The 23,389-nt window shown below is 29.0% G+C and overlaps 8 protein-coding genes and 1 long non-coding RNA gene across 13 annotated transcripts in view; 5 read left to right on the top strand and 4 right to left on the bottom strand.

Moving 5' to 3' along the window:
* Positions 1-45: 45 nt before the first annotated feature.
* LOC122526403 (adenine phosphoribosyltransferase-like) lies at positions 46-5,523 on the top strand. 3 transcript variants are annotated; one of them, XM_043649796.1, is made up of 5 exons: positions 46-515; positions 626-857; positions 4,956-5,094; positions 5,175-5,241; positions 5,330-5,523. In XM_043649796.1, exons 1-5 carry the CDS (start codon positions 433-435, stop codon positions 5,400-5,402), a joined length of 594 nt encoding a protein of 197 aa, XP_043505731.1. In that variant the 5' UTR covers positions 46-432; the 3' UTR covers positions 5,403-5,523. The 3 variants fall into 3 exon arrangements, with proteins under 3 accessions (XP_043505731.1, XP_043505732.1, XP_043505730.1); XM_043649795.1 differs by having other exon boundaries at positions 145-515; positions 5,175-5,236; XM_043649797.1 differs by lacking the exons at positions 4,956-5,094; positions 5,175-5,241; positions 5,330-5,523 and adding exons at positions 950-1,028; positions 1,133-1,401 and having other exon boundaries at positions 135-515.
* LOC122526396 (TBC1 domain family member 31) lies at positions 1,223-4,438 on the bottom strand. The gene is made up of 4 exons (XM_043649785.1): positions 2,775-4,438; positions 2,229-2,695; positions 1,937-2,163; positions 1,223-1,858 (listed from the first exon to the last, which is right to left on the bottom strand). Exons 1-4 carry the CDS (start codon positions 4,173-4,175, stop codon positions 1,566-1,568), a joined length of 2,388 nt encoding a protein of 795 aa, XP_043505720.1. The 5' UTR covers positions 4,176-4,438; the 3' UTR covers positions 1,223-1,565.
* Positions 5,403-10,076, top strand: LOC122526399. Of its 3 annotated transcripts, XM_043649791.1 has the most exons (6): positions 5,446-5,487; positions 6,816-6,872; positions 7,198-7,338; positions 7,446-7,645; positions 7,719-7,898; positions 8,010-10,076. In XM_043649791.1, the coding sequence occupies exons 3-6, from the start codon at positions 7,206-7,208 to the stop codon at positions 9,351-9,353; spliced, it is 1,857 nt and encodes a 618-aa protein (XP_043505726.1). In that variant the 5' UTR covers positions 5,446-5,487; positions 6,816-6,872; positions 7,198-7,205; the 3' UTR covers positions 9,354-10,076. The 3 variants fall into 3 exon arrangements, with proteins under 3 accessions (XP_043505727.1, XP_043505726.1, XP_043505725.1); XM_043649792.1 differs by lacking the exon at positions 6,816-6,872 and having other exon boundaries at positions 5,403-5,487; XM_043649790.1 differs by lacking the exon at positions 5,446-5,487 and having other exon boundaries at positions 6,596-6,872.
* A 1,658-nt stretch (positions 10,077-11,734) lies between these two features.
* LOC122526400 (activating signal cointegrator 1) lies at positions 11,735-14,494 on the bottom strand. Its single transcript, XM_043649793.1, has 10 exons — positions 14,208-14,494; positions 13,995-14,107; positions 13,794-13,906; positions 13,568-13,676; positions 13,200-13,467; positions 12,820-13,099; positions 12,576-12,736; positions 12,372-12,493; positions 12,112-12,303; positions 11,735-12,039 (listed from the first exon to the last, which is right to left on the bottom strand). Exons 1-10 carry the CDS (start codon positions 14,351-14,353, stop codon positions 11,966-11,968), a joined length of 1,578 nt encoding a protein of 525 aa, XP_043505728.1. The 5' UTR covers positions 14,354-14,494; the 3' UTR covers positions 11,735-11,965.
* Positions 14,495-14,667: 173 nt separating this feature from the next.
* Positions 14,668-15,817, top strand: LOC122526404 (UPF0545 protein C22orf39 homolog). Its single transcript, XM_043649798.1, has 4 exons — positions 14,668-15,020; positions 15,145-15,309; positions 15,426-15,643; positions 15,736-15,817. Exons 1-4 carry the CDS (start codon positions 14,970-14,972, stop codon positions 15,788-15,790), a joined length of 489 nt encoding a protein of 162 aa, XP_043505733.1. The 5' UTR covers positions 14,668-14,969; the 3' UTR covers positions 15,791-15,817.
* Positions 15,818-15,871: 54 nt separating this feature from the next.
* On the top strand, positions 15,872-16,840 carry LOC122526407. Its single transcript, XR_006306047.1, has 2 exons — positions 15,872-16,571; positions 16,669-16,840. It is a non-coding gene; the product is annotated as an uncharacterized LOC122526407 (long non-coding RNA).
* LOC122526405 (sodium/calcium exchanger regulatory protein 1-like) lies at positions 16,400-21,949 on the bottom strand. Its single transcript, XM_043649800.1, has 5 exons — positions 21,791-21,949; positions 18,771-18,978; positions 18,511-18,683; positions 18,304-18,408; positions 16,400-17,923 (listed from the first exon to the last, which is right to left on the bottom strand). The coding sequence occupies exons 2-5, from the start codon at positions 18,838-18,840 to the stop codon at positions 17,864-17,866; spliced, it is 408 nt and encodes a 135-aa protein (XP_043505735.1). The 5' UTR covers positions 18,841-18,978; positions 21,791-21,949; the 3' UTR covers positions 16,400-17,863.
* The window catches only part of LOC122526394 (serine-rich adhesin for platelets-like), a 46,299-nt gene continuing 39,773 nt past the window's right edge, over positions 16,864-23,389 (top strand). The window contains exons 1-7 of the mRNA XM_043649775.1: positions 16,864-16,946; positions 19,564-19,673; positions 19,766-19,977; positions 20,059-20,247; positions 20,323-20,466; positions 21,483-21,579; positions 23,213-23,377. Of these exons, the coding sequence (XP_043505710.1) occupies positions 16,864-16,946; positions 19,564-19,673; positions 19,766-19,977; positions 20,059-20,247; positions 20,323-20,466; positions 21,483-21,579; positions 23,213-23,377 (1,000 nt within the window). The remainder of the gene's footprint in view (positions 16,947-19,563; positions 19,674-19,765; positions 19,978-20,058; positions 20,248-20,322; positions 20,467-21,482; positions 21,580-23,212; positions 23,378-23,389) is intronic.
* LOC122526401 (cilia- and flagella-associated protein 299-like) lies at positions 19,992-21,783 on the bottom strand. The gene has a single exon (XM_043649794.1). The coding sequence runs from the start codon at positions 21,208-21,210 to the stop codon at positions 20,506-20,508; it is 705 nt and encodes a 234-aa protein (XP_043505729.1). The 5' UTR covers positions 21,211-21,783; the 3' UTR covers positions 19,992-20,505.

The raw sequence follows: 23,389 nt of genomic DNA, 5'->3' as shown, positions 1-23,389 counted from the left end.
ATTTTTTGAGTTCACGCGTATTTGATAGAACTATACAATCGATCTTCTCGAAAAAAAAAGCTTTTATCAAAAATCTTCATTTTATTTTCGATTTGTATTACAATTTCCGGTACATCTCGTATGTGTTACGTAATATATCGACAATGTAATGGCGCTGATGTATACTGTCATCAAGTGGATCACGTGTTTCAATTAATGTCGTCGTTCTTCTTATTTCAGTTCATTTTTTTTCTAAATTTATAACTTAAAATTTATCAATACGTGTAATCTAAATACAAAAGCAATCAAAGTATTTTATTTACATCTTTGATAATTAAAAACATACGCAAATATAGACAATTATATATTATTGTTAAATTCAAATTATAATAGAAATTAAAACATTAGGAAGATTGGTCCATTTTTTCTTGGAAAAAATAGACGTGCATCAAAATGGATAAAAGCCAAAAATTAAAATTGCTCAAGGATTCTATTAAGAGTTACGAAGATTTTCCTAAACCTGGTATTATTTTTCGGTAAGTCATATAAAATAGAAATAAGTTAAACATTTCAATTAAATTATTTTGCATGTTTTTTTTCTTTTATTTATTAGATGTATTATGTAGTAGAAGTTACTTATTTTCAGAGATATATTTCCTGTGTTTCAAAATACGTTAGCATTAAAAGCTATGAGAGATCTGCTTGTGGAACATGTTTTGTTCCTTGAAGTTGATTTGATTGTAGGTTTGGACTCCCGTGGATTTTTACTTGGCCCTATGATATGTACGGAAATTGACAAACCTTTCGTACCAATTAGGAAAAAGGGGAAACTTCCAGGAAAGGTCGCACGTCAAAACTTCAATTTGGAATACGGAGAAGTTAGTTATATACAATTTATTCGTTTTTCTTTTCTTATTTTCAAATTGTTTACATACATTTGGTCTATGTATACGCTTTGTTGCTACTGCAGGCCACATTTGAATTACAAGTAGAAAGCATTAAGGAAGGTACTCGAGTTCTTATAATCGATGATTTATTAGCAACAGGAGGTAATATTTAATTTTTTATAACTTTTAGCCATTGATTTACGTACAGATCTAAATCTACATATTTTAATTTTTATTATATTTTAATATGTGCCGTTCGTATACAGGCTCTATGGGTGCAGCTGTTAAATTATTAAAATCTTTAAATGCAGAAATAGTGGAATGTTTAGTGATAATGGAGTTAACTGAATTAAAGGCACGGGAGAAACTCAATGTATCTGTCTATTCATTTGTCCAATATTGATCATTAAATATAATTAGACAGATGCGTAAAATAATATATACATATAAAATCAAAGCAAAACCCAATTTAATTGCATATGATGCAAGAAACTTTTTATATGTGAGACATAAAAAAATAAAATATTTTTGCAAATAAGAATATTTTTTCTCTTTTTTTTTTAGATATCATATGTACCCAAATACATATGAAAAAGCTACTTTTTTGATAAATTCCAAAATATAGGATAGAAGAGTACTTTTTGCATGATTATAATTTTAAATAAATATTAAGGAATGTATATTTAAAATTAAATAATATTAACTAGTCGGTCTATTACATCTCAATTCGTCTAAAACATTTTGTACTTCATCTTCTAGCCTAGCCACATCTCTTTGCAATTTTGTACAATTTCGTAATTTTTTATTATCCAATTCTGAAGTATTTTCTGAATCTGTACTACTATATGTTTCTGATTCTGAGTTTGCTAGAAGATGAGAAAATTTTCTTTCCATATGTTTATATGATGCTGCTTCTCCTTTCATTTGTTCTATTACTTCATTTAATTCTAATTCTTTATTATATAACTGTGCTTGAAAAGATTTCTTTACTTCTGAAAAAATTAAAATTTTATGTCAAACAAACTATATATAATTTTTCAATAATTATTGTTAATTAATCAGGTTATTACCATGAAGTCTTTTTTTATGAATTTCTTCCATAAAAGCTTTCGCTGCATTATTTAATCTTTTTTTCTCTGTTAATACAGCTTGTTGCTTGTATCTCTGCAAAATTTGTTTTTGTTTTTGAAGCTTTTGAAGTTGAGAGATATTTAATTCTTCTGTAAGAAATTTTGGATAATCTTCTAATACAAACGGAGGATATGGTCCTTTCTTTGGCAATTGTATCAACTTATTCCTAAAACAAATTATAGTAATATATATTAAGATATAAATTCAAATACAAATTCATAATTGTACTACCTAAGATAAAGATTAGGATGCAGTCGATGCGGAACGTCTTGATCAAGATGTTGCGCTACTTTTAACAACTCTTTTGCTCTTATATGTCCTTGCGTTCTATAGAAACGCTTTAAATCTTCAGTCGTATGCAACATGAAAATAATATTACGCGAGCAAATACTATAGGCAATAGTGCACATAAGAAAAAGAGTAGGTGTTTGAAAAGATAATAAATGGTCCCACAAAATAAGCCACTCATCACCAGACAATACTTCACTCATTGTTGTTTGCAGTAATGGCCATGCATATTCTATAGATGTTATACCACGTTCGCAAAAGACATTTAGCAGTTGTGGATCTGCTCTCAATAGAATATTTTCGATAATACCCAAAATATTTAGAGGCGGTAAGGGGTGATATTCGAACCATTTTTGACAATAATTTACGAGTATACTTAAAACAAGCTCCAAAGCAAATAGTTGATCTTTCTGGAATAAGTATATGCAAACATATAATGGAAAATTATACATACAGACATAATTAAATAGGATATTATTAGAGTATTACCTGAGATACCATAAGAAATGGAAATACTAGATTTGGCAAAAACGAAGTCTGAGCAAATAAAGGACACCATTGTATTAAACAATCTATTATCATTGTTAATAATGATGCCTTACTGCGATCAGCTAAATGATAATTTTTAAGAAAGTTTAGAGAAATTTCTTTTTTTTGCGTTACATTGTTCATTAAAGAGATGAATGCAGTTTTATTGGCTGGAAGTTTTAATATCGTAGACCAGATAAGAGGACGATATTTGTCAGGAAATTTTCCAAATTCTTGTAAAATCAGTAATAATCTATCGAGACGTAATTCTTGTTTTATATTTTGTCTGATACATTGAAGGTGCTCATTTATTTTGTGAGCCTTAGGTCTACATTTGTTTTCTAACTTTTCTAATTTTTCTGTTCGCATAGGTTCTGGAGAAAACAATTTGTCACAAAGTATTAATTTCAAGAATCCTTGTTTGTCAATAATCGTTATATATCTACCATCTGAAGAAACTACTATTTTTTTAACGTTATTGATTTCATGTTTCATATCAATGAAACATGACAAATTTAAATCAAGAATGTAGAGCATGCAATTTGATGAAATAACTGCTAATATTTGATTAGCACCGCTATCTAATGGCAAAGGTACAATCGACATCTGTTTTATACCAATGAATTTTTCTGGTAAACTCCAACTTTTGATCATATTCCAGTTATATGTATTTAAAACAATGATTTTGTTTTGAGTACTAGCCATTATCATAGCTCTTCCATTTTGTGTAAAAACAAAGTCTTTTATATTACGTATACCAAATTTCTTGATATCTAATTTTGTATCTGTATCCAACAGATTAAGCATCCAAGTTTGTATGCTATCATTGTGATATAATACAACAATATGACCCAAGTTTGATAAGCTTGCTTTTTTTATGGATACATTTTTAGTATTAATATGTAATTGATGCGCTTTACTGAAAGACTTTAAATGCCATATTATAACTTCTTTGTAAGAAAACGTTAAACAATAATCCTTATAAAAGGAGATATTTGTTGGTGGTAATTTGTGTCCTGATATTAAACAGAATTCATTGATATTTGCATGTATTTTCATAAGCTTTATGTCAGCAGTGGTGAGACCTATTATTATTTCACCATTGTCTATAGGATTGAATGCTATAAAACAAGCTTGTCCTATTGCACCAAGTTTCTGATAAGATGGATGTACATTTGTTAAATCAATGTAATAAGCTATACCTTTGGAATCTATTGCTATTAATCGTTCATTATCGCAGGCATATGCTATTTGAACAAAATTTATTCGTACAAGACATTGTCTTACATCTTTAATTGATTCTGTTTCTAATTCATACCAGTCACTACTCTTTTTTAATTTAACCCACTTCCTACAATGCATAATAGTTTTGCACAACGATAAAGTCTTTCGTAATTGTGAAATTTAATTTATTGGTTAATATCATAATTTTTTACATTAGTATTATACTTCATTAACAATTCATCAAAAAAATGTTTATATTGGTATTTGTCAATTTTGTTGATAAACATTCGACGCATATTACATTGATATAAAAACACATGTCAGTTCGTCTTATGCGCAACATGCATGCGTATTATAGCCAAGTAACAACCGGAAAAAAGACATTATTGGTTCTTCTTTATCTACAGATACATTTGCTGTAACATCTGATTCGTTAAGAAAATTGACGAAGTATATCGCGCGCTTCGATTGTGAGTTTTTATTTTTTATTTTGAAGAATATATTATTTTTTTGTTTCATTAAATTATTTTCTTTAAATATTACAAGTAATATTTGTGTGTGAACGGATTAAAGATAGCTTTTACGAGATTTGTAACGTTTTATATTTAGTATGTCGAACTACAAGCTAGTCGATACATATTCCGTGTTTAGCTAACGCGGCAGTTAACCAATACTTTTAGATGAATTAAGTTATTCGAAAATTATCTTGGAAGGAATTCTTTTGGAAGGATTTCTGTGGAAGAATTTGAACATATTAGTATTAGAATAGTAAACTTTTTCATAATGGTAAGAAAATATTTATTACTTTTGTTAATGATACCATAAATTTTGTTATTTTATTGTTTGAGGTTATGATTATTAAGTAGATTGAAAAATATTAAGTTAATATAAATGTTAGGAAAATATACTTGTATATAGTCTGTCGCAGAATTTCTGAAAGGACTTCCTTCGCACGATGAAAATAATTTTGCGAACTTTCATACCGACAATGGAAATCGTACCTGTGTGAAAAGGCCATCAGTCTATCTTCCAACAAAAGATTATCCACCTGAACAAAGTATGTTTTAATTCTACTTTATTTTAATATATGATTACAAGTAATTTCAGTTAGAATTTTTAACTAACTTTAATTTGTAGTTATAGTAACAGAAAAAACAACTATACTTCTAAGGTATCTTCATCAACAATGGGATAAAAAGGTATCGTAAGTATATGATGAAACACTGCAATAATAGCTTTCAAAAAACACTCGATTATTATAAATGTACATTTTTTAATATTTCATGTTTTAGAATCCAGAAAAGAAAAGAGAATATTTATCGAGTAATGGTGATGAACAGGAGGAGAGTAAAACAATTCGCATAAAAAGGCCACGGATAGATTTAAGTAATACCCTTTAAATGACACTGAACATTCTTACTTTCTATCTATGACAACATACATTTACACGGTACTTGAACAAAATTATATGATATAGAATTAGAAATTGTATAGTGAATTTTATTTTTTTAAAATCTTTTATATGATCAAAAACATTTACCATTCTTTCATTTAAATTATTTTTATTCCATATTAATTTGTATATTGGGGTAAAAATCTTTTGTTTTTATTATATTTCTAAATGACATATGTAAACAGCCATATTATTTTTCGCAGTGGCTTCTACATACATCCTACATAATCATTAATATAAGATATTTTAAATAATATTTACAGTAAAAGAAAAAATAAAGAAAAAGAACGAACAAATTATATAATGTCAGCCAAAATTTAGTATCTTTAAATTTCTTAGAGAGTAAAAAACATTAAAAAGTAAAAATACCAAATGTAATTGTATAGTGTCTTCTTTACTTGTACATTTTTTTAATAATATTGAAGTAAAACATATTGTAGATACAAATTTATTTTATATTATATTTTCAAAAATTAAGAATTGGACCATGCTTTGCAAGATTTTTCATTAAAGCATTTATTTAACATTGTTATAACATAATGTTATTTATTTTCAAAAGGCTCGTGTTGCTATACATGAAAAATCATTAAAAAATTATCTACTATTTACTATTATTATCATCAAAATTATCTGGATGACAACATTATTGCTTTATGATATAATTTTGTAATTAGGCAAATGTATTATAGACTATCATTAGAATAAACTGAATGTAATAACCAGACAGAAATGAAAAAATACTATAAACCTGAGCAAATTGTATTTATCTTCAATATTTTGTATCAATAATTAATTATCTTACGATTTTAATTCTCGAATTGTGTTTAAAAAATTTGTAATAAATTATTAGTATAGCGTTTTTCAAACTATGATCCACAGAATAAATAGGGAAAAAAAAAATTTTGATTTGTATTTTACAGAAAAGAAGATTGCATAAAAATTATACAAAAAATACGCATTTACGGATGAAAAATTTTGAGAAATGCTGGATTTTTTAGTTTTATTTTAATTTTATTTTTTACAAAATAAAAAGAAATCTATTTTTAAAAATAAGATTGGACAAATTCAACAATTTTCAATGAACTTTTATCTCTATATAGGATACGATTAGTTTATGGATCTGACGTACATAACATAACCAAAAAAAGTTAGACAGGAAAATATTTACTGCTATTTTTTAAGTGATATAAAATGTCATTAAGTTCAGATAATTTTGATGAATCGATCCGTTTGAAATGAACCATCGTGCAAATGACAAAAGATATAATGATAGCTCACCTAGAAAATCCCGTGGCACCTCTTCTATATATAGGATTTATTTTTAGGTTGGAGCTAGCCATAGTTCGTATCAAGAATCTATTTCAACGTTGAATTTCTAGGAGGTTTGTTACAAATACGATTATGCTACACCTCCATATAAACAATTTATTTTATCTTTTGTTAATTAGTCGTGTTATTTTATAGAAACATCATATATTTGATAACCAAACTTGACATATTTTTACAAGGTTTTATGTTAAAAAAAAAACAAAAATTGTAGAATTATACATCATACATTTTAATAAATATTTACATTTATGTTTACAGTTGATTAGGTTCGATTTAAGAACAAAATACCTTTTTGTAGATAATTTGTCTTGTGGTACAAGTAAATAAAATTATAATTAACGACGAAATGCATTCTAATACATTTATTTATCATTTTAGGAACAAAAATGGCAAATGACTTAATTCTTCGGGGCAAAGACAAACTCCAAGAAATTAGTATGAAGTTAGAACAAAGTCATCTGGCTTACCTACAAACAGATGATAGTCCTTTAAAGTTAGACCAACGTCGTAAGCTAGAAGGTATAAATGTAATCAAACAAATCTTATATTTCAGATCATATTGTAAAATGACAGGAAACGCGTTCTTCTAATTTTTTTAGTCATAGATATTTTCATTATGATTTCAGGATTTATCAAGGAATATCTCTACCTTGTTCCTAATGAAAATAAATACATGTTTCATGAAACAGCTGATATTTTACGTAGATCTGCTGCTACATTGCAAGATTTTAGTGGATATAGAGCTGCCACTGCTTGGAGCGCAATTTCTTTATATGCTGCAAATCTTGTTGCACAACCTTGGAGGAAAGAGTACAGAACGTTAAGGGTTAGTACATTATTTTTTTTTTATAGCATTTTTGTATTTTATTCTTGTCAAATAAATTCATTGCATCTTTTAGACCTATAGCGGATTCTACAAACACGAAGTACAAGCTAATTTAATAGGAGGAGAATTAATGTTTGAACAAATGGGATATAAACACGCAGCCAGGGAAGTGCTCGTTTTGGAAGGTCCGATAGATCCAGACAAAGTGACTAATGTTAGTAGAGATGCGATAGTGGCTTTTGTAGAATGTCAGGTATTATTTTTATAATATCATCGTATAACATGAGATACATGTATTTATCATTGTCGCATTATGTCAACTTGTAATTATAGATGCTATTTAGAAATTCAAACTTATTTGCAGATTTTAAAACAGATATGGGAATGTGTCTCGAAAAATTATACTGTTTCTTGGCTTGAAGTTTTAGAATTTCGTGAGAATCACGTTGGAACTCCTGAACAAGCTATCAGAGCTTTGAATCAACGTTTTCTTGAAAAAATACACCAAAGCCGTATAAAAGTTGATGCATATAGAAACTATCATTATCCGCAACTTGCAACCGTGAATGCGATACCACCGGCTATTAATTATCATATGCCATCCAACAATTACAGTATACCACCATATCCTTCAGATTATAGATGCATTAATGATGCAAATGTGATACCGAAAAATTATCAGTATTTTAATTTAATGGATCATGGGATGGTAAATCGTTATGGTACATACGGATGTATGCCAGTTGGAAATAAGTGTGGTAGTATTCATAATACTCCCTATTATCCTACAGTACCAGCATATGCAACAAAAGTACCTGCGGATAGGCTGGTAGAGCTTAATATGCCACTTCCAGTCGTGAATTATGATAAAACATATAAAAAACCATCGCAAAGAACTTTTGATATGGACGAAGTGGATTTTCATAAAAGACAGTCTATCGATTCGGACTACGATTATGCTAAAGTTGATAAAAAATGTATAAAACCATATTCGAACATAGAGAAAAACACACACGAAAATTGGGACTTTGTTTATAAAAATTTAGAAAGTCAGGGATATTCGAAGGATCTTGGTGATAGAGAAGATATTTTAAACAAAACGGAGCCAGATTTACGATTTTCCAAACAAAAGCCATTAAGATCTTCTGAAAACGAAGAAAAGTATAATATTTATCGATTAGAGAAAAAGAAATGTGGAAGAGGAGATGTAAAGGATATTAATAATCACGTTACTAATGGACGAAAACACCATCAAGATACATTATCGATTAAAAAGAAATCCTCTTCTTTTGATTTATCTGATTCAAATAGATATCACAACAATGTTACCACGGAGAATCCATCTTACTTATATGGTACAGTGAAAAAACACGATAGTCAGATCTTACCGATGCAACGATCGCATCATTCGTCCGAACAAATTTCAAGGATTGCCAATTCAATAAATAATTTAGAATTGTCAGAATCCAAAAAGGAATCTAATAGTAAAGATCAAAATAAATGGAATTGTGCTACTTGCACATTCTTGAATTCACCCGAGAGAGAAATTTGTGAAATATGTATGAAATCGAAATTTAAAGGAAACGAAGATAAACCATTGGCAAGCGGCGGTAAGGAATGCCCTAAGTGTACATTAGTAAATGAGAAAAATGTTTCCGTCTGTGATGTATGCGGTGAAAGTTTGAAAGATTCTCCAACTTATATATAAAAATATTCTCTCTTTGTAAAAAGGTAACGTTTTATTTCTCAATATGATTTTCGCACAGAAGAAAAGTTTATATTGTTCTTGCAAAAAAGAAAAGATTAAGTTGTTTTTAAATAAAGACAAATATGTGTTGACACGTATGCGTAGAGTCCAGTTACGATGTAAGGACCTTTAGAAAGTACTGTTATATAAAAGTCAAAGAGCGTATTAATATATATATATACACGGGGTGTTAGAGGTTTTTTCATACAAACGATATATTTTGAAAAACCCTGTATATATTACACTTAAATAATTAAGTTTGAAGTAGAGGGAAAATATGAAGTTATTTACTTTAATGTTTTATGTGCAAATAGGCTTGTGATATCAATATATTAATATTATTATACTGATGCAGTGGCCTATAAAATATCTCTAATATAATTGATACAAATGGAAAATATAAATGAACTATGATATTACACATACGATTATGCAAAAATTAATTTCATATTAAATTTTGGAAGAGGATATTTATCATATTACTCTGTTTTATTTATTTAATAAAATGTAGCATATAGTATCTTACATAAAAATATTAATATTAAATAGAATAATTTCCTTATATGGTTACATTAATTCATTTGAAGCTTCTATTAGTTAATGTATATAACTTGGTAGTATTATTAATAATTGTGGAATGTAATTATTTTTCACACATGCCATATAAAATCACGTAATAACTTATCAAATAATTTATTGCACAATAATTAGAGTAAAACTCCTTGTTACGTAGCGATGAAGACTATTGAAGATGAATTGCCTTGATTATACAAGAATCTAAAAATGTAACCACTGTTATCTTAAAGAATGCCAAATAGATACATTATCTGATTATTTTATTAAAATGACATTACGATTAAAGACATAACTGGGGAACTTATTGAAAAATAGTTTATATACTGTTGGAAACAATCTAAATTAATTTTTTACTCGAAAAAATGATACGGTATTGAAAATCATTAAGATATTATTTATTAATATTATTGTCTCTAATATAAAAATATAATAGATCTGTTAAATAACATTGTCTAATGATAGAAACTATTTAACAAATCCTCAAAAACAAGCTTATCATATTACAATTATTAAATTATTAGATAGTACTTTCAACGATTAAAAATTTGCATTACATTGAGTGGTTAAATGAGGCCTATATTCAGCAAATATTCAGGATTTTTCAACTATAATTTTTAAACAGAATTTTTTTAATAATATATATTATAGTATAATAACATGAAGAAACAAGAAACCAACAATGAAAAATTATAAAATATTAGAGACTTAGATACTGCATACATATAGTTTTCTTTAATAATTTATTTTGTCCTTGATATAATATTTTGTTTAATGTTGCAATGATGTTTTTATTTATAAGTTGTTTAATTTATTTAATATTGTCACAATATAATAAAGTAGAAATGAATTTTTTTTTAACAGTTTGTTGCTCTGCTTGAAAATAATTGCTTAAAAATTTCAAGCTTAAATAATGTACAATAAAATAACACATATTACGTTATAATGCATATTCAAACATTCCTCACTTACCTGATTTATTTGAACTTAATTCTATTTATTTATGCATATTTTTTTGTTGACGTATTAAAAATTATATTTGTTGTTTTCTCTTAAGACGATTATATGTGACTTTTAGGATTTAAAAATATTCATGTCTTCGACAAATTTATTTGTAAAATATCATTGAAATGAGCAAACAGAGAAAAAGAAAATTTTATCTTGTAGTAATCATTTTGTTAATTTTTTAGCTTAGGTTCGTGAAAATATTGCTTACAATTAAATGTTATTTTATTAGAGAAATAAGACTTTGTATTTAAGAAAATATGTATGTTTTAATTTTTTTTTAATTTGCATAGTACAGGTGCTTAATAAGATACGAAGTTTTGGAATGTTTTTAGATTTAGTAATTGACAAATAACATATATATATAGACACAATTAAGGTTTGATATATGTTTAAAAGAACAAAATTGATGAGACTTTGAAAAGGGTAGTTATGAATTTTGGTAGAATATTGCCACGTATTCGCATGGAACATTTTTCTTAAAGCTGCTTCTGTCTACGTTTCAGAAATTAGAAAAATATAAATGTATATTTAATATATCGATCGACTATTCTAATATCTGAGAGGACTGATAATATTTTTTCATTAATAATGTATTTAAGTAGGGAGATAAGTACAGCACAAAAAATATAATATTAAATATACAATAAACATAAATGTAATGACGATGATTACATTACAATAATTGTGCTTACATAACATGCAATTAATTTTTTAATAATGTTATCCACATTGTAAACAAATAATAAATTACGTTTTGTATACATTGCAAGAAGTATATTTTGATGATTGTTTCTTTTATACATATATATAATAATTAAATACTATGTAAAATGTTACACTGGAGAAATTGTGAAAATGAATTTATTTAATAGAATTCTCTGACACTTTTATAAAATGAGATTACGTACTATATAAGATTATTATATCTGCGTTAAATTATATTTTTAAATATGCAAATGTACAAGCACTTTTTAATTAGACAATTTAATTAATTATTCTTTTTTCTCCTTAATAACTTTGTCTAAAGATTTCATAGCAGCTTGATGAATTTTGTTATCTAATTTATCTGTAATTGCAAATTCATAATGAAATAGTTGATCTTTATTTCAACTGTTAGGAAAATAATAAAATTACTTACAAATTTTATGTTTTCCTTGTATAGGAAATTTAATAGGAAGAGTATATGAATTTTCGCATATAAAAACATAAGGGCTTTCACTTTCTCCTTCGGGATACATTTCTCTGTACTGTTCTTGAGATAAAACATCAACGACTGTTACACAGCCTAACAAAGAACTAGTAGGATAGCTTTCCGGAAATTTAATTTTCTCTAGAAAAATATAAAATAAATAATATTAAATAGAAATTTTTTTTTCTAAATAATAATTTATTACTTACCACTCTTTAAAACACGATAGAAATGTTCTATTTCTGAAATATCTCCTGCAGTAGGTGTCTTAGCTGTCGACGCTATCCATAATCTTCCTCTATGTGAAGAATACCAAGTTCGACCTTCGTGACTAATTAATTAACAAATAAAAATCATAATAACATTATTTATTATTGCAATAATGAAATTATATACTTTTGAACTATGCTCACAGTTTTATTCCTGCAACCAATAGCGAAGCATACGGCTGATGCATACTTAAACATAAACCTTGATCCGTTAGTTCTAAATATTCTTTGTCTTGAATTTTACTTTTTGCAATAATGTTTGATGTTTGTTTATTAACAGATAACTTCGTTTCTTGTTTAATATACTACGTAAAAAGAGAAGAAACTTTCAATATATCTCTGATTATTTTGTCAAATAGTATGATAAATAATAAAATTATGTATTTACCATTGGGCTGTCGAAATCTATATTTGGAGAAATATTGCTATTTATTGGCTCAGTATTTAACATCATTTCATATAGATCGTCATTATTCTCCTCTTGACCTACGAATACTTCTCTACCAACAAAATCTAAAGTAACTTTTCTACTCAAACGAGATGCATGTTTTTGAGCACTTATTTCTTCTTCGCGTTTTCGAAATCTTTCTCGTTCTGCAGATGTAAGCCATGTACTATTTGTTTGAAAGTAATCCGATTCATCGTCAATTACTTTTGTACGTCTTGCGCTGTAACATAATATTCAACTATATGAATCTATACATAATATTATAAAAAGATGTTTTTTTATATTATCTATGGCCTGATAAACATTGCAGTTAAATATACCTGTTGCGATCATATTCCAGTAGTTTATCGCGTTGTTTGATAGATTCTTCCAAGCCTTTATTGGGTTTTCGATCCATTAATTTATTATATAGATCATCAGCTTGTTTGGTATTACTAGAAAGTATAGCTTGTTGTTCGCGAGAACATACCAATGTTTCACAAAAAAAACATGGACCAGATCCTTCTTGATAACAAACTATTCTACCACAATTATTACAATTATTTATCAGAGAATGCTTTTTTGCTTCACAGTCACATTTGTGTCTACCTGACGCACGCATAAAATTCAATATTATTACTGAAGTATTAAAAATCATTACGCATATGTGCAAAATATTATTCATCGAATATATAAATTATAAACATACCTTTTAATAAAACAGTTTCTCTATCGCGTCCTTCCTGCGAATACAAATTCACAAATTTTGGCTTCTTTTTTTCCATTTTATCTGTTTTATCAATTTTCATTTCTTGAACCTAAAAACGACAATACCACAAGAACTTTTAATCATAACTATTTCAAATCATTAAAAAATATCATTTAATTTTTTGTTCATTGTGATAAATATTTAAAAGTTCACTTTAGATATATACCTGTATATTTTCTTTGGCTTTTGTTTTATTTTTTTTCTTTTCATTTTGCTTTTTCTTACAATCATCGTTATTGTCATTCGTTTTTTTATATCCAGCTGGATCATTGCATGAAGCTATAATACATACATTTTATTTATATTTTATTGAACAAAATGATTGCACTATTTAATGAAATATATGTGTATTATTAGATTGACTAACCTTGTCTTCTTTTCAATTCAGCTATAAATTGTTTATGTTTAGGATTTTTCAAATCCAACAGAGTTGTAAGATATTCATCCAAATCTCTTTCATTTCGTATTTTTATAATAAATCTAAATTAAAAAGAAATCTCACCTTAGAAACACGTGTTTCATAAAAAAAAACAAAACATATCTAACATATTATAAATATAATATACAAAATGATTCTCACTGTATTAATTCTTCTGGTACTGGGAAATCCAGCAAACCAGATAAACTTTCGTATATCCATTCTTCCATTATCATATAATTGTTAACTTGTTTAATATAAAAATAATTCAAATTAATTAATATAAATAAGTCAATAAGAGCTGTCATTCAACATTACTCATTACAAACATGGGCGATTTCAGCACAGCGATGCGGACAGAAAATGAAATAAAAATGTATTACGGGAATCCCCTTTCTCAATTTATCGTTTGGTATTTACGCTTGTGTAGGTATAATTATTTAAAAATTTATGGAATAAATCCCTGCAAATGTATCAACCTTAATGCATTTTTGTTTATATACATAATTTATAATTTCTAAATATACATACATGTATATATTTACAAAACAGATGGCGCAGTAATACGTAGGGTAGTATCTTGACATGAATGTACTTACTAAGTATATATATATTTCATGTCATTTAATTGGATAAGATCAGTATACTGTAGACATCGTTTGTGTGTTTATGTATCTATAAGTCACGTGTTAAACGTACCGTAACCTATATAAATATAATTCTGTTTTTTAAATATTTATAAAAGAAATTATAAATGCTAATGCCCAATTATGAAAGTTTTCAAGAAATTTTGATTAATAGAGCATTTATTTGTGTGGATCGGTGCATGACCTATGAATAGAAAAATTAACCTTATCAAAGAATGTTTGTGTGATAACTAATAAGCTATAATAATCGTTTCATATTTATTATTAGGCTAGAGAAATGGCTAAAGTAATGGCAAAAGAAGAAAATCATTTCGAGAATTCTTGGATGGTATAAATACGTTTTTTTACATTGTATAATAAGAATATTTTGTAGATGCACTGAAGTTACATAATATGTTTAATTCGAGTCAATTATATTGATTTCATTAGTTTTAATTATTTTCATTTTTCAGATAAGACCTTGCGAAATATACTATGATGAGTACAAAGAATGCAAATATTGGAAATCTCGTTTTCATCAATATTTCATACACGGTCATACGATTGATTGTTCTTCGTGGCAAAAGGATTTTCACTATTGCAAAATGTGGCAAGAAAATCAATCGGAGGAAGCATATGTATGCGAATAATTTGATAACATGACTTGTTCTTTTTAGAGTTTAAGTATTCATTATTTAAGTACTAATTCAATGCGATAATGTATTAAAATCTATAGAAATATATTTGTTTTTAGGAAGCCCTAATAACAAGCGAAAAAGAGCATAGAATGAATAGATTAAAAGGACACATAGAGAATAAGGTTTGGGAAAGGAGAGATAAACCACCGGAAGATTGGAATTCTCCTTTACCCGAGTGGATGGAAGAAAAATTTAAAGATTCTTATTTAGAAAAGATGAAGAACAAAGAAATACAAAAGAAAATGGAATCGATAAATAAATACTGCGTTATAATGTAATGTTTTCTTTTTTGTTGTTATACATTTACAAATAGTTAATAATTTTCTATTGCAAGTAAAATTTGTGTTAAAAATTACTTTGATATAGAATGCGAAGGACAAATGTGAAGTATATCATCTTTGACATTATTATATGTAGTTAAAAGAAGATGGAAAGGAAAGTGGAAAAAGGAACAAACGTAAAGGGGAGGGGAATAAAAAAATAAGAGGTAGTCATACGCGGAGTTGTGAACTCGTGCGAGCACGTGGGCGTGCGCGAAGTTGTGTCAGTCATGCGCGTCAAGGGATTTTTCTCATTCGGTTACTCCAAGTAGTAGGAGTAAATTATCAAGTTAGAAAGAGAGAGAGAGAGAATGCAGGCGATCGTAAAAAGACGACCACGACGACCCCCGGTGGAAAGCACGAACAACGCGTTATGCGAGCAGCGGCGGTGCTTTCTCTTTAAACAATTTCAATTAATCATATCATCATCGTAAAAGAGGATATTCCGAGATCTTTGTTCTCACACTTTCTTGCACGTTGCATGGAAAATTGGTCAAAACGCAATCATCGTTGGATAGAACGATAGACCGCGTGGGGTGACCGAGTGACGTGTGCGCGCCATATTGAATGAATGACGCAATCTGTACACAAAACATTACGCGTGCATCTCGAAGAAAGCGGTTTTGGAGCAATGAATCGTTGTTAACACTCGTAGACGAGTTTTCGTTCTTTGACGACGTAATCTTCCTTTACTTTCCTCTTTCTCTCTCTTGCTGTTTCGGTCCATCCCCACTCTCGTTCCTTCTGCCACACTGTGTCATTCTCTATCCCGCGTCCTCTCATTATTTCGCTCGCTCGCGTTAGTAAGGGACGTCACGCGTTGATAGCGTAACGATACGTGCTCGTAACCGAGCTTGTGTACTACGAAGATAGATCGTTGAGGTGAATCATTCGTGTTTCTTTTTATTCTTATTCTTTGTCAAGATCCAAGTTTCTTTTTGTTTGATCTCTTGGGTGTAATCGTCGTCGTTCCTTCTAGTCGCCGCCGCGTCGTTCGACGGGTACTACGAGCGCGCGCGGCCGCGCGCGCCTAATTTTCATATTGACAAAACGATAAATACAAATTAAAAGAATGGCCGCGAAAAGTACTACCGATTTAGTTGACTATCTCGGAGATTATAGAAGATACTTCGAAGAGTTCATCCGAAAAATTAATCCGGAAGATCAACTGCCTATGAAGGTTAATGCATACAGTATTACGCAAACGGAACTTGTTGGGGAGATCATCTACTTGACGCTGCAGTATATTAAACAACCGTAAGTACATTATCTCATTATCTTTCTCTTCTTTTCTCTCTTCTACACTTTCTTTTGCCTTTAATCTTTCTATTACGATAACAACTTTCGACAAATCCACATTTCTTTATACTTTATCCTAAAAAGTTGGTATTTCATTTTCCCGCCATTTGTTAAAATTCAAATCGCAATTCGCCAATTGGCGCGAATTAATTCTCGGCGACGCATGTTATCGCGCGAGTGTTTGTTCTTTCGCATTAATCTTTGAACGTGGGTTTTAATGACAAGAGAAAAAAAAGAGAAAAGGAGAGAAAAAGAGAGAGGGTGAGTGAGTGAATGAGTAAGAGTGAAAGAAGGGCGGAGGAGGAGAGAAATAACTGTATTGGTAGAAGTTGAATATTTAAAATAATCTCTTAGCGCGAAGATTTAACAATTTTTCTCCACATCCGATCTTCTTTATTTATATAAAGAATAATGTCATAGCCGTAGAGACAGTCATCATTCTATTTGGATTACTTCCCTTGCAATTTGCCAATAGTTTCCTGTTAACTCTAGAGAAGTAAAGCTGAATTTTGATGGACTCGAATCATTGTTGTAATAGCTTAAAAATATTACGCTTAGTAAGCATTTTAAAATATATCAAGGACAAAATATTTTTTGTATGACGTCATAGAAATCTGTTTTTTTTATCGTTTTATCACATGTCATGTGACATATGACGTGATAAAAACACCACACATCAGCAAATGCTTTTAATTGTAATATTAATTTTTCATTTTTATTATTCGTTTACAGAATTATTTAAAACTTACGTTGGAATGATCATTGATAATATTGTCAAAATATTATACACAGAGTATACATATATACTACATATATATAAAAATGATATTTGTGTGTATCAAATAAAAAGATCATCAAGATTTAAGATTTTAAATTTAAGGAATTCGCTTGAAATATCGTTTTGCAACGGCATCGCTTTTTTCGTTAGACATTGTCTGGAACAAAAAAAGAACTTACACATTTCTTATAAGAATAAACATTTGGAGAATCGAATAATGTTTTCAAAGATTCATTTCATCTTCTCGGATGGTATAGCTCTTTAACTTTTATTATCACATGCTATACTTTGTTTATTCGTTCTTCTGTTTGCACCTTTTATGTTAACATGCAGACGTATATAAAGATATACGTATGTATGTATTATATATTACTCATGAAAAGTGAGATCTTAGGAAAAAATTTGTTAGTTCTTTTCCTTATCATTTAATAATAATGTTATTCTTTTATTTTATATATAAAAAGATTGTTATGAAATTGTTAAAAATATAAATAAAATTGATGAAATTATACAATATAATCTAAAGACAGAACTTACCAAGACGAGACCATCGTCATTAAAATCGTATTTCCGTACTATTTTGGTGTTATCTGGTCTGTATGATACTGTCACGAGACTGTCATCCTCCATTGTCGTAACATTCTAAAGAAATATAAGAAGTATGTTGTATTTTGTTTACACGTAATGCATGAATTTGCAAAATGAATGTAAAATTCAAATTAGAGATAACATGTTGATAATTACTTTTAATATTTCACCGGAAGGCAGAGTTTCCTCGTATTCTTCACCAAGAACAAATACTAATTCTAAAGTACGCATCATAGATACAGTACGAATCGACCATTTTTCTCCTTCGTTTGAAATTTCCATACGTGGACTTGCTAAACCCATCATTTTTCGTGCGATATATGGTACGCCTAAAAAGTAATGGATATGAAATACATTTCAAAATATTATAACAATAAATAATGCAAGTTTATACACATTTCTAATAGAAATCCTACCCAAGTCTTTGAAGTATTCGTCGATATTTTCGTTACGTTCGTGTTGATAAGTTCCAACGATCGGTGCCATTTTTGTAATTTAAAATTTCAATTCTTATTCAAATGCCGTCGCATATGTTTCCTCTACGTCTTCTTTTCTTTTCTTTTTCCTTTTCAAATAATCGTTCTAGACTTTCCAATGATATCTTCCTTTCGATATTCCGTTTTCCTATTAACGATCCGCCGAAATGAATTTGTACATAGTTATCTATGATGTTTCGGTCGTTGTCGTTCGTATCGTCACGGATAAGGAATTTTTTTTAAGACAATTTTTTTTTATACCTTTTTATACGTTTAATCTTCACTCTGTACACACTCTGTCATTACTTCGTTAAATTGTCCTATCTAATGTTATGATATGTTATCTTTTACCATCTTTTTCTAAAGAGGCTTTTAAATATTGCAAGTTTAGCGCGCGCATGTACGATAGAGAGAGAAAGAGGAAACTTCAATAACTAATCGTCAAGATTACGAAAGTATTTTTTAATTCGAACGATTGATTAATGATTAGTTAGATTATTATGTTTATATTTCCCCAGATATATTAATAATGTTAATGCACTTTACGTCATTTTTGAACAAACTCGAATTTATATTTAAATGATAGAATTTTTTAAATATTCTTTCTGCTTACATTTTAATGAATTTTTAAATGAAAATTTCTTTATGCAATCACGAGAATAGTTATAAAATATAAATATATTTATACAATTATAATTTTATATAATAATTGGCGGTTTTTATGATTTTATAGACGTTGTCCATGCAGTCTACAAGGATATCTCGTTCGCCTTGTATTACAAGAAATAAAGGATTTGTGCGAGAAACAACCAGAAGAATGCGGGTTCAAGTTGGAAACAAAAAGTGAGTGATTCTGTACGCTTATAATTTGTATGTATGTTATACGCTTTAACAAATCTATGGATAATTTGATTTTTTTTTTAATTATTTGACAGCATACGCTCCATTGAAACTTATGCAAGCAGTTACAAGCAAAGTAAATGAAATATTTACTCGCTACTTAGACAATAGTAGATTAGTAACGTTACCTCCACCTTCTTCAAAATTGCCACCTATGGCAAGAAGCGGCGCACTGAAGAATGGCAAAAGAAAAATGGAGGATAGGCATGTAGAAATTTATGACTTACATACCACTTGTAATGTACAGGTGAATAGGCACAATCATATTTTCACTTTTTATTCATTCATTATTGTTAACATAATGGTAAAGATGCATGTTTTATCATAGAATGACTCCTTAGCAAGTTACTTCGCAGTATTTGATGGGCACGGAGGAGAAGATGCCGCTGTCTATTGCGCTACACACTTGCATCAGTATTTAGCAGAGAGTATATATTATCCTACAGATCCAGAGTGTGCCTTATGCGACGCTTTTCACACTACCGATACAAGATTTATAGAAAAAGAGAGAACTCAAGTGAGTGAATTTTTCTAGAAGTAGTTTCATAGTATCGTACGCGTAGTATTAATAAAATTATTTTGTTTTCTCCAGAAAGTAATTGGAGGTACAACCGCAGTCTGCGTATTATTGTTGGATAAAAAATTATATATTGCTTGGGTAGGAGATTCTTTGGCTATGCTAGCTAAACGTGGCAAAGTGGAAGAATTAGTATATCCTCATAGACTTTCTCGATATGTAAGTAAATATTTATGATTATAATACAAATGCTTTCTATTAAATAACAGTGCTTCTAATAACATGATCGTATAAAATAACGTGTTCATACGCATCGCTATGTACACGTATTCTCGTAGTATCTATGCCAGGTCTAATCGCCTTTGGATCGACGTTAATTAATTTTCTATCATGAATATTTTTAAATAAAAGACCATGTTTAGAATTTATTATTGGTTCATAATTTGATGTAATATTTAATTGCATTTTTCCTAATTTCCAATGATAGTACGCCAAGTCTGTAATTTTAGGCCAAAGCTTCTTTTTTCCTTTGAAATATAGCTGCCAATCTTCTGCCTTAAGTCTTTCACCAAAATCTATATAGCCTGATACTTCGACTTGAAGGCGTGGATTATGGCGTATAAATATGATAGTTGATAGTACATTTAGTCTATTAGAGCGTTCGCGAATTGCTAATTCTTGCATTAGCGGATCAAAAGGAAGTATAAATTCAGAAGTAAGATGATATGGCTGAAGAATTGGGTATAATAAATCTTTGACAGTTTGCAAACGCAGGTAAAAAGTATTTTTATCAAGAGTTTCTCCTGTACATCGATAACCAAGTTTTGCTAATTGTCGCGCAACCTTTGTACTTCTCAAAAAGCAAAAATCCACAGGAGTTACCAACGAATCTAAATATTCTTCGTAGCTTTTGAATTGTAACAATCTTCTGTCACTATCCACTTGTGAACTTAACGTAATCATTTTGGCGTATAAGAATTAAATCTTTTGACACAACAAATGTCTAGACTATAATGTAATTGAAGACTATTTTATAAACTAAAATCGTTGTTGCAAATACATAAAAATTTAGACATTTGGTATATGCGGAGAGCTTATTAAATAATTGAAATTAGTTAATTATTCATAGCAACAATTAAAAAGAGATGAAAGAAATAGCAAATATGTTTATAGGGTGTTTTATTAAATGATGAAATACAAACTGAAAATAATTATTTTATTTTCTTTTTCGATAGGATGAATCTGAGAGGATACAACAAATGGGTGGAATGCTGGCATTCAATCAGGGTACAGTGCGAGTTAATGGAGTTCTGGCCGTATCTCGTGCTATTGGTGAGTGTTATTCATTGTGCATTCATGCAAATCACGTATCGCTTTTTCTTTTCTCTGAAAAAATTCTAATCTGTTAAGATGAGGATAAGTTAGTAAGAAGAAAGTATGGAAATTGCGCAGTTTCCAAGGCGTGACGATTAGTTTTTGAATGTAAATAAATAGTAATTAAAATTGTTTCATACACACACTCATACAACACACATTTACTTACACAAAATTTGCGAGTTGACGCGAGCTTATATATTGCGTTTGAGTAATTGTCAATGTCCATAAACGTTCCGTTTCGAAGTAATCGTGTTCACTATTCTCCGCAAATTCTCGTTGATTTTTTCTTCTCAGCAAATTAAGTTTATTTTCCGAAGGATGGTAACTTTTTCGGTCGATAATAAAAATTTTCGTATCTGTAGATAACATTCGTTTTTACCGACCGAAGATAAAAATAATTATGTAATTTCGTCGGTACGGAAGAAATCTACAATCGACATACCACAAATAATTATAAATTCATATTTGCCCATTAATTAAATAGAGTAATTAATTGTAGATTGTTATAATTGATACTTCAATATTTAACGTGAGAAATATCTAATGAAACGAATGTAACGTTATTTTAAAGTCTTAACGATACGAATATCGTAAAAATGTTAATTACGAAAAGCAGATATTTGTGGATTAAATTTTGGTATTATTATTATTTCTAATATTCGAAGATAATATAATCTAGAACTAGTTTTATTTATACGTTTATTTATACGAAAATTTATTAATTTGTATACTTATAATACGTATATACTTAGGAGGAAGTCAAGTAGGGTCGAGTTGAACGAAGTGTCGGTCGTTGGCCAACTATGGCTTGGATGATGATGGAAAATAAGAAGAAAAAAAATTCTGGACGCGTGTCGGGTATCCTGTTGTTGGTTCCGTTCAACCGCTGACACAATACTACGTGCAACTACTTTACTGGATGGCATGCAGAATTATATGTTTGGAATAATTAACAGTCTATTATACTATTTCTGTGATACAGCAAGGTATACTTTATGAGGAGAAGTAAATTAAACGTCGATTTAAATCGCACGTGTTATCTTCGATATCGAATAAAAACTTTCTTCTTATTTTCCATAAAATTTCATTTAAATAACATATATAAAGATGATCGATCGAGAGAATCAACGCGTTGTGTAGAATCGTTATTTATCGGTAGAGATTCATTACGGGGTACCTATTTTAATCTCTGCTTAGTAGAGAAGGAGCAACATAAATTTATAATAACCGGAAGCATTCTCAAGAGTGGCGTCGTTATTTAAATTAGCCAAGCTATTCATTAAATAGATAATTACATTTAATTAAGAACAGGTCGAACACGAGAATATGTAGATAGTTTCTACTCCGTACTATAGCGATACGTTTCCACAGCTTGTAAAAGACTATGACTAACAATAAGATTATCGTAAATGATCGACTGTTATTTCAATTTATCTCTAACAATTAACAATCTTTTCAATCATTTAATGAACGCTTATAAATTAAAGATATTTTAGAAACTGATCGGTAATACTTGAGAAATACAGTAGGGGACATATTCAATCAAAAAAAGTTTGTACTAATTTAAAAATATATTTTTCTTTTTTAGGAGATGTACAATACAAACCCTACGTAACGAGTGTTCCTGATACGCGTTGCATTTCTCTAGACGGTACCGAGGATTTTATTATCATTGCTACCGACGGAGTTTGGGATTTTGTCAACACGTACGATGCTGCTATGATCGTTTACGTAGCGATACGAGAATATCCTGGTGGGTAAAAAG

The sequence above is a fragment of the Polistes fuscatus genome, unplaced genomic scaffold, assembly GCF_010416935.1.
Source record: "Polistes fuscatus isolate 324 unplaced genomic scaffold, CU_Pfus_HIC Scaffold11, whole genome shotgun sequence".
NCBI lineage: Eukaryota > Metazoa > Arthropoda > Insecta > Hymenoptera > Vespidae > Polistes > Polistes fuscatus.
Note: the sequence above shows the minus strand (reverse complement) of the source record. Positions and strands in the feature narration are given on the sequence as shown.

What these genes read in the sequence shown, in the direction of transcription:
- LOC122526403 (XM_043649795.1), top strand. Translation starts at nt 433, where the DNA reads ATGGATAAAAGCCAAAAATTAAAATTGCTCAAGGATTCTATTAAGAGT. An exon ending in TCAATTTGGAATACGGAGAA is followed by an intron (nt 858 to 4,955) that starts GTTAGTTATATA and finishes ACTTGTATATAG; the next exon opens with TCTGTCGCAGAATTTCTGAA. An exon ending in ATCAACAATGGGATAAAAAG is followed by an intron (nt 5,237 to 5,329) that starts GTATCGTAAGTA and finishes TTCATGTTTTAG; the next exon opens with AATCCAGAAAAGAAAAGAGA.
- LOC122526396 (XM_043649785.1), bottom strand. Translation starts at nt 4,175, where the DNA reads ATGCATTGTAGGAAGTGGGTTAAATTAAAAAAGAGTAGTGACTGGTAT. An exon ending in CATTTCTTATGGTATCTCAG is followed by an intron (nt 2,696 to 2,774) that starts GTAATACTCTAA and finishes TACTTATTCCAG; the next exon opens with AAAGATCAACTATTTGCTTT. An exon ending in CATCCTAATCTTTATCTTAG is followed by an intron (nt 2,164 to 2,228) that starts GTAGTACAATTA and finishes AATTTGTTTTAG; the next exon opens with GAATAAGTTGATACAATTGC.
- LOC122526399 (XM_043649792.1), top strand. Translation starts at nt 7,206, where the DNA reads ATGGCAAATGACTTAATTCTTCGGGGCAAAGACAAACTCCAAGAAATT. An exon ending in CCAACGTCGTAAGCTAGAAG is followed by an intron (nt 7,339 to 7,445) that starts GTATAAATGTAA and finishes TTATGATTTCAG; the next exon opens with GATTTATCAAGGAATATCTC. An exon ending in TGGCTTTTGTAGAATGTCAG is followed by an intron (nt 7,899 to 8,009) that starts GTATTATTTTTA and finishes ACTTATTTGCAG; the next exon opens with ATTTTAAAACAGATATGGGA.
- LOC122526400 (XM_043649793.1), bottom strand. Translation starts at nt 14,353, where the DNA reads ATGACAGCTCTTATTGACTTATTTATATTAATTAATTTGAATTATTTT. An exon ending in TAGATTTCGACAGCCCAATG is followed by an intron (nt 12,737 to 12,819) that starts GTAAATACATAA and finishes CTTTTTACGTAG; the next exon opens with TATATTAAACAAGAAACGAA. An exon ending in TTGGTTGCAGGAATAAAACT is followed by an intron (nt 12,494 to 12,575) that starts GTGAGCATAGTT and finishes TTAATTAATTAG; the next exon opens with TCACGAAGGTCGAACTTGGT.
- LOC122526404 (XM_043649798.1), top strand. Translation starts at nt 14,970, where the DNA reads ATGGCTAAAGTAATGGCAAAAGAAGAAAATCATTTCGAGAATTCTTGG. An exon ending in ATTTCGAGAATTCTTGGATG is followed by an intron (nt 15,021 to 15,144) that starts GTATAAATACGT and finishes TTCATTTTTCAG; the next exon opens with ATAAGACCTTGCGAAATATA. An exon ending in ATCAATCGGAGGAAGCATAT is followed by an intron (nt 15,310 to 15,425) that starts GTATGCGAATAA and finishes ATTTGTTTTTAG; the next exon opens with GAAGCCCTAATAACAAGCGA.
- LOC122526405 (XM_043649800.1), bottom strand. Translation starts at nt 18,840, where the DNA reads ATGGCACCGATCGTTGGAACTTATCAACACGAACGTAACGAAAATATC. An exon ending in CGAATACTTCAAAGACTTGG is followed by an intron (nt 18,684 to 18,770) that starts GTAGGATTTCTA and finishes ATTACTTTTTAG; the next exon opens with GCGTACCATATATCGCACGA. An exon ending in CTTCCGGTGAAATATTAAAA is followed by an intron (nt 18,409 to 18,510) that starts GTAATTATCAAC and finishes ATATTTCTTTAG; the next exon opens with AATGTTACGACAATGGAGGA.
- LOC122526401 (XM_043649794.1), bottom strand. Translation starts at nt 21,210, where the DNA reads ATGATTACGTTAAGTTCACAAGTGGATAGTGACAGAAGATTGTTACAA.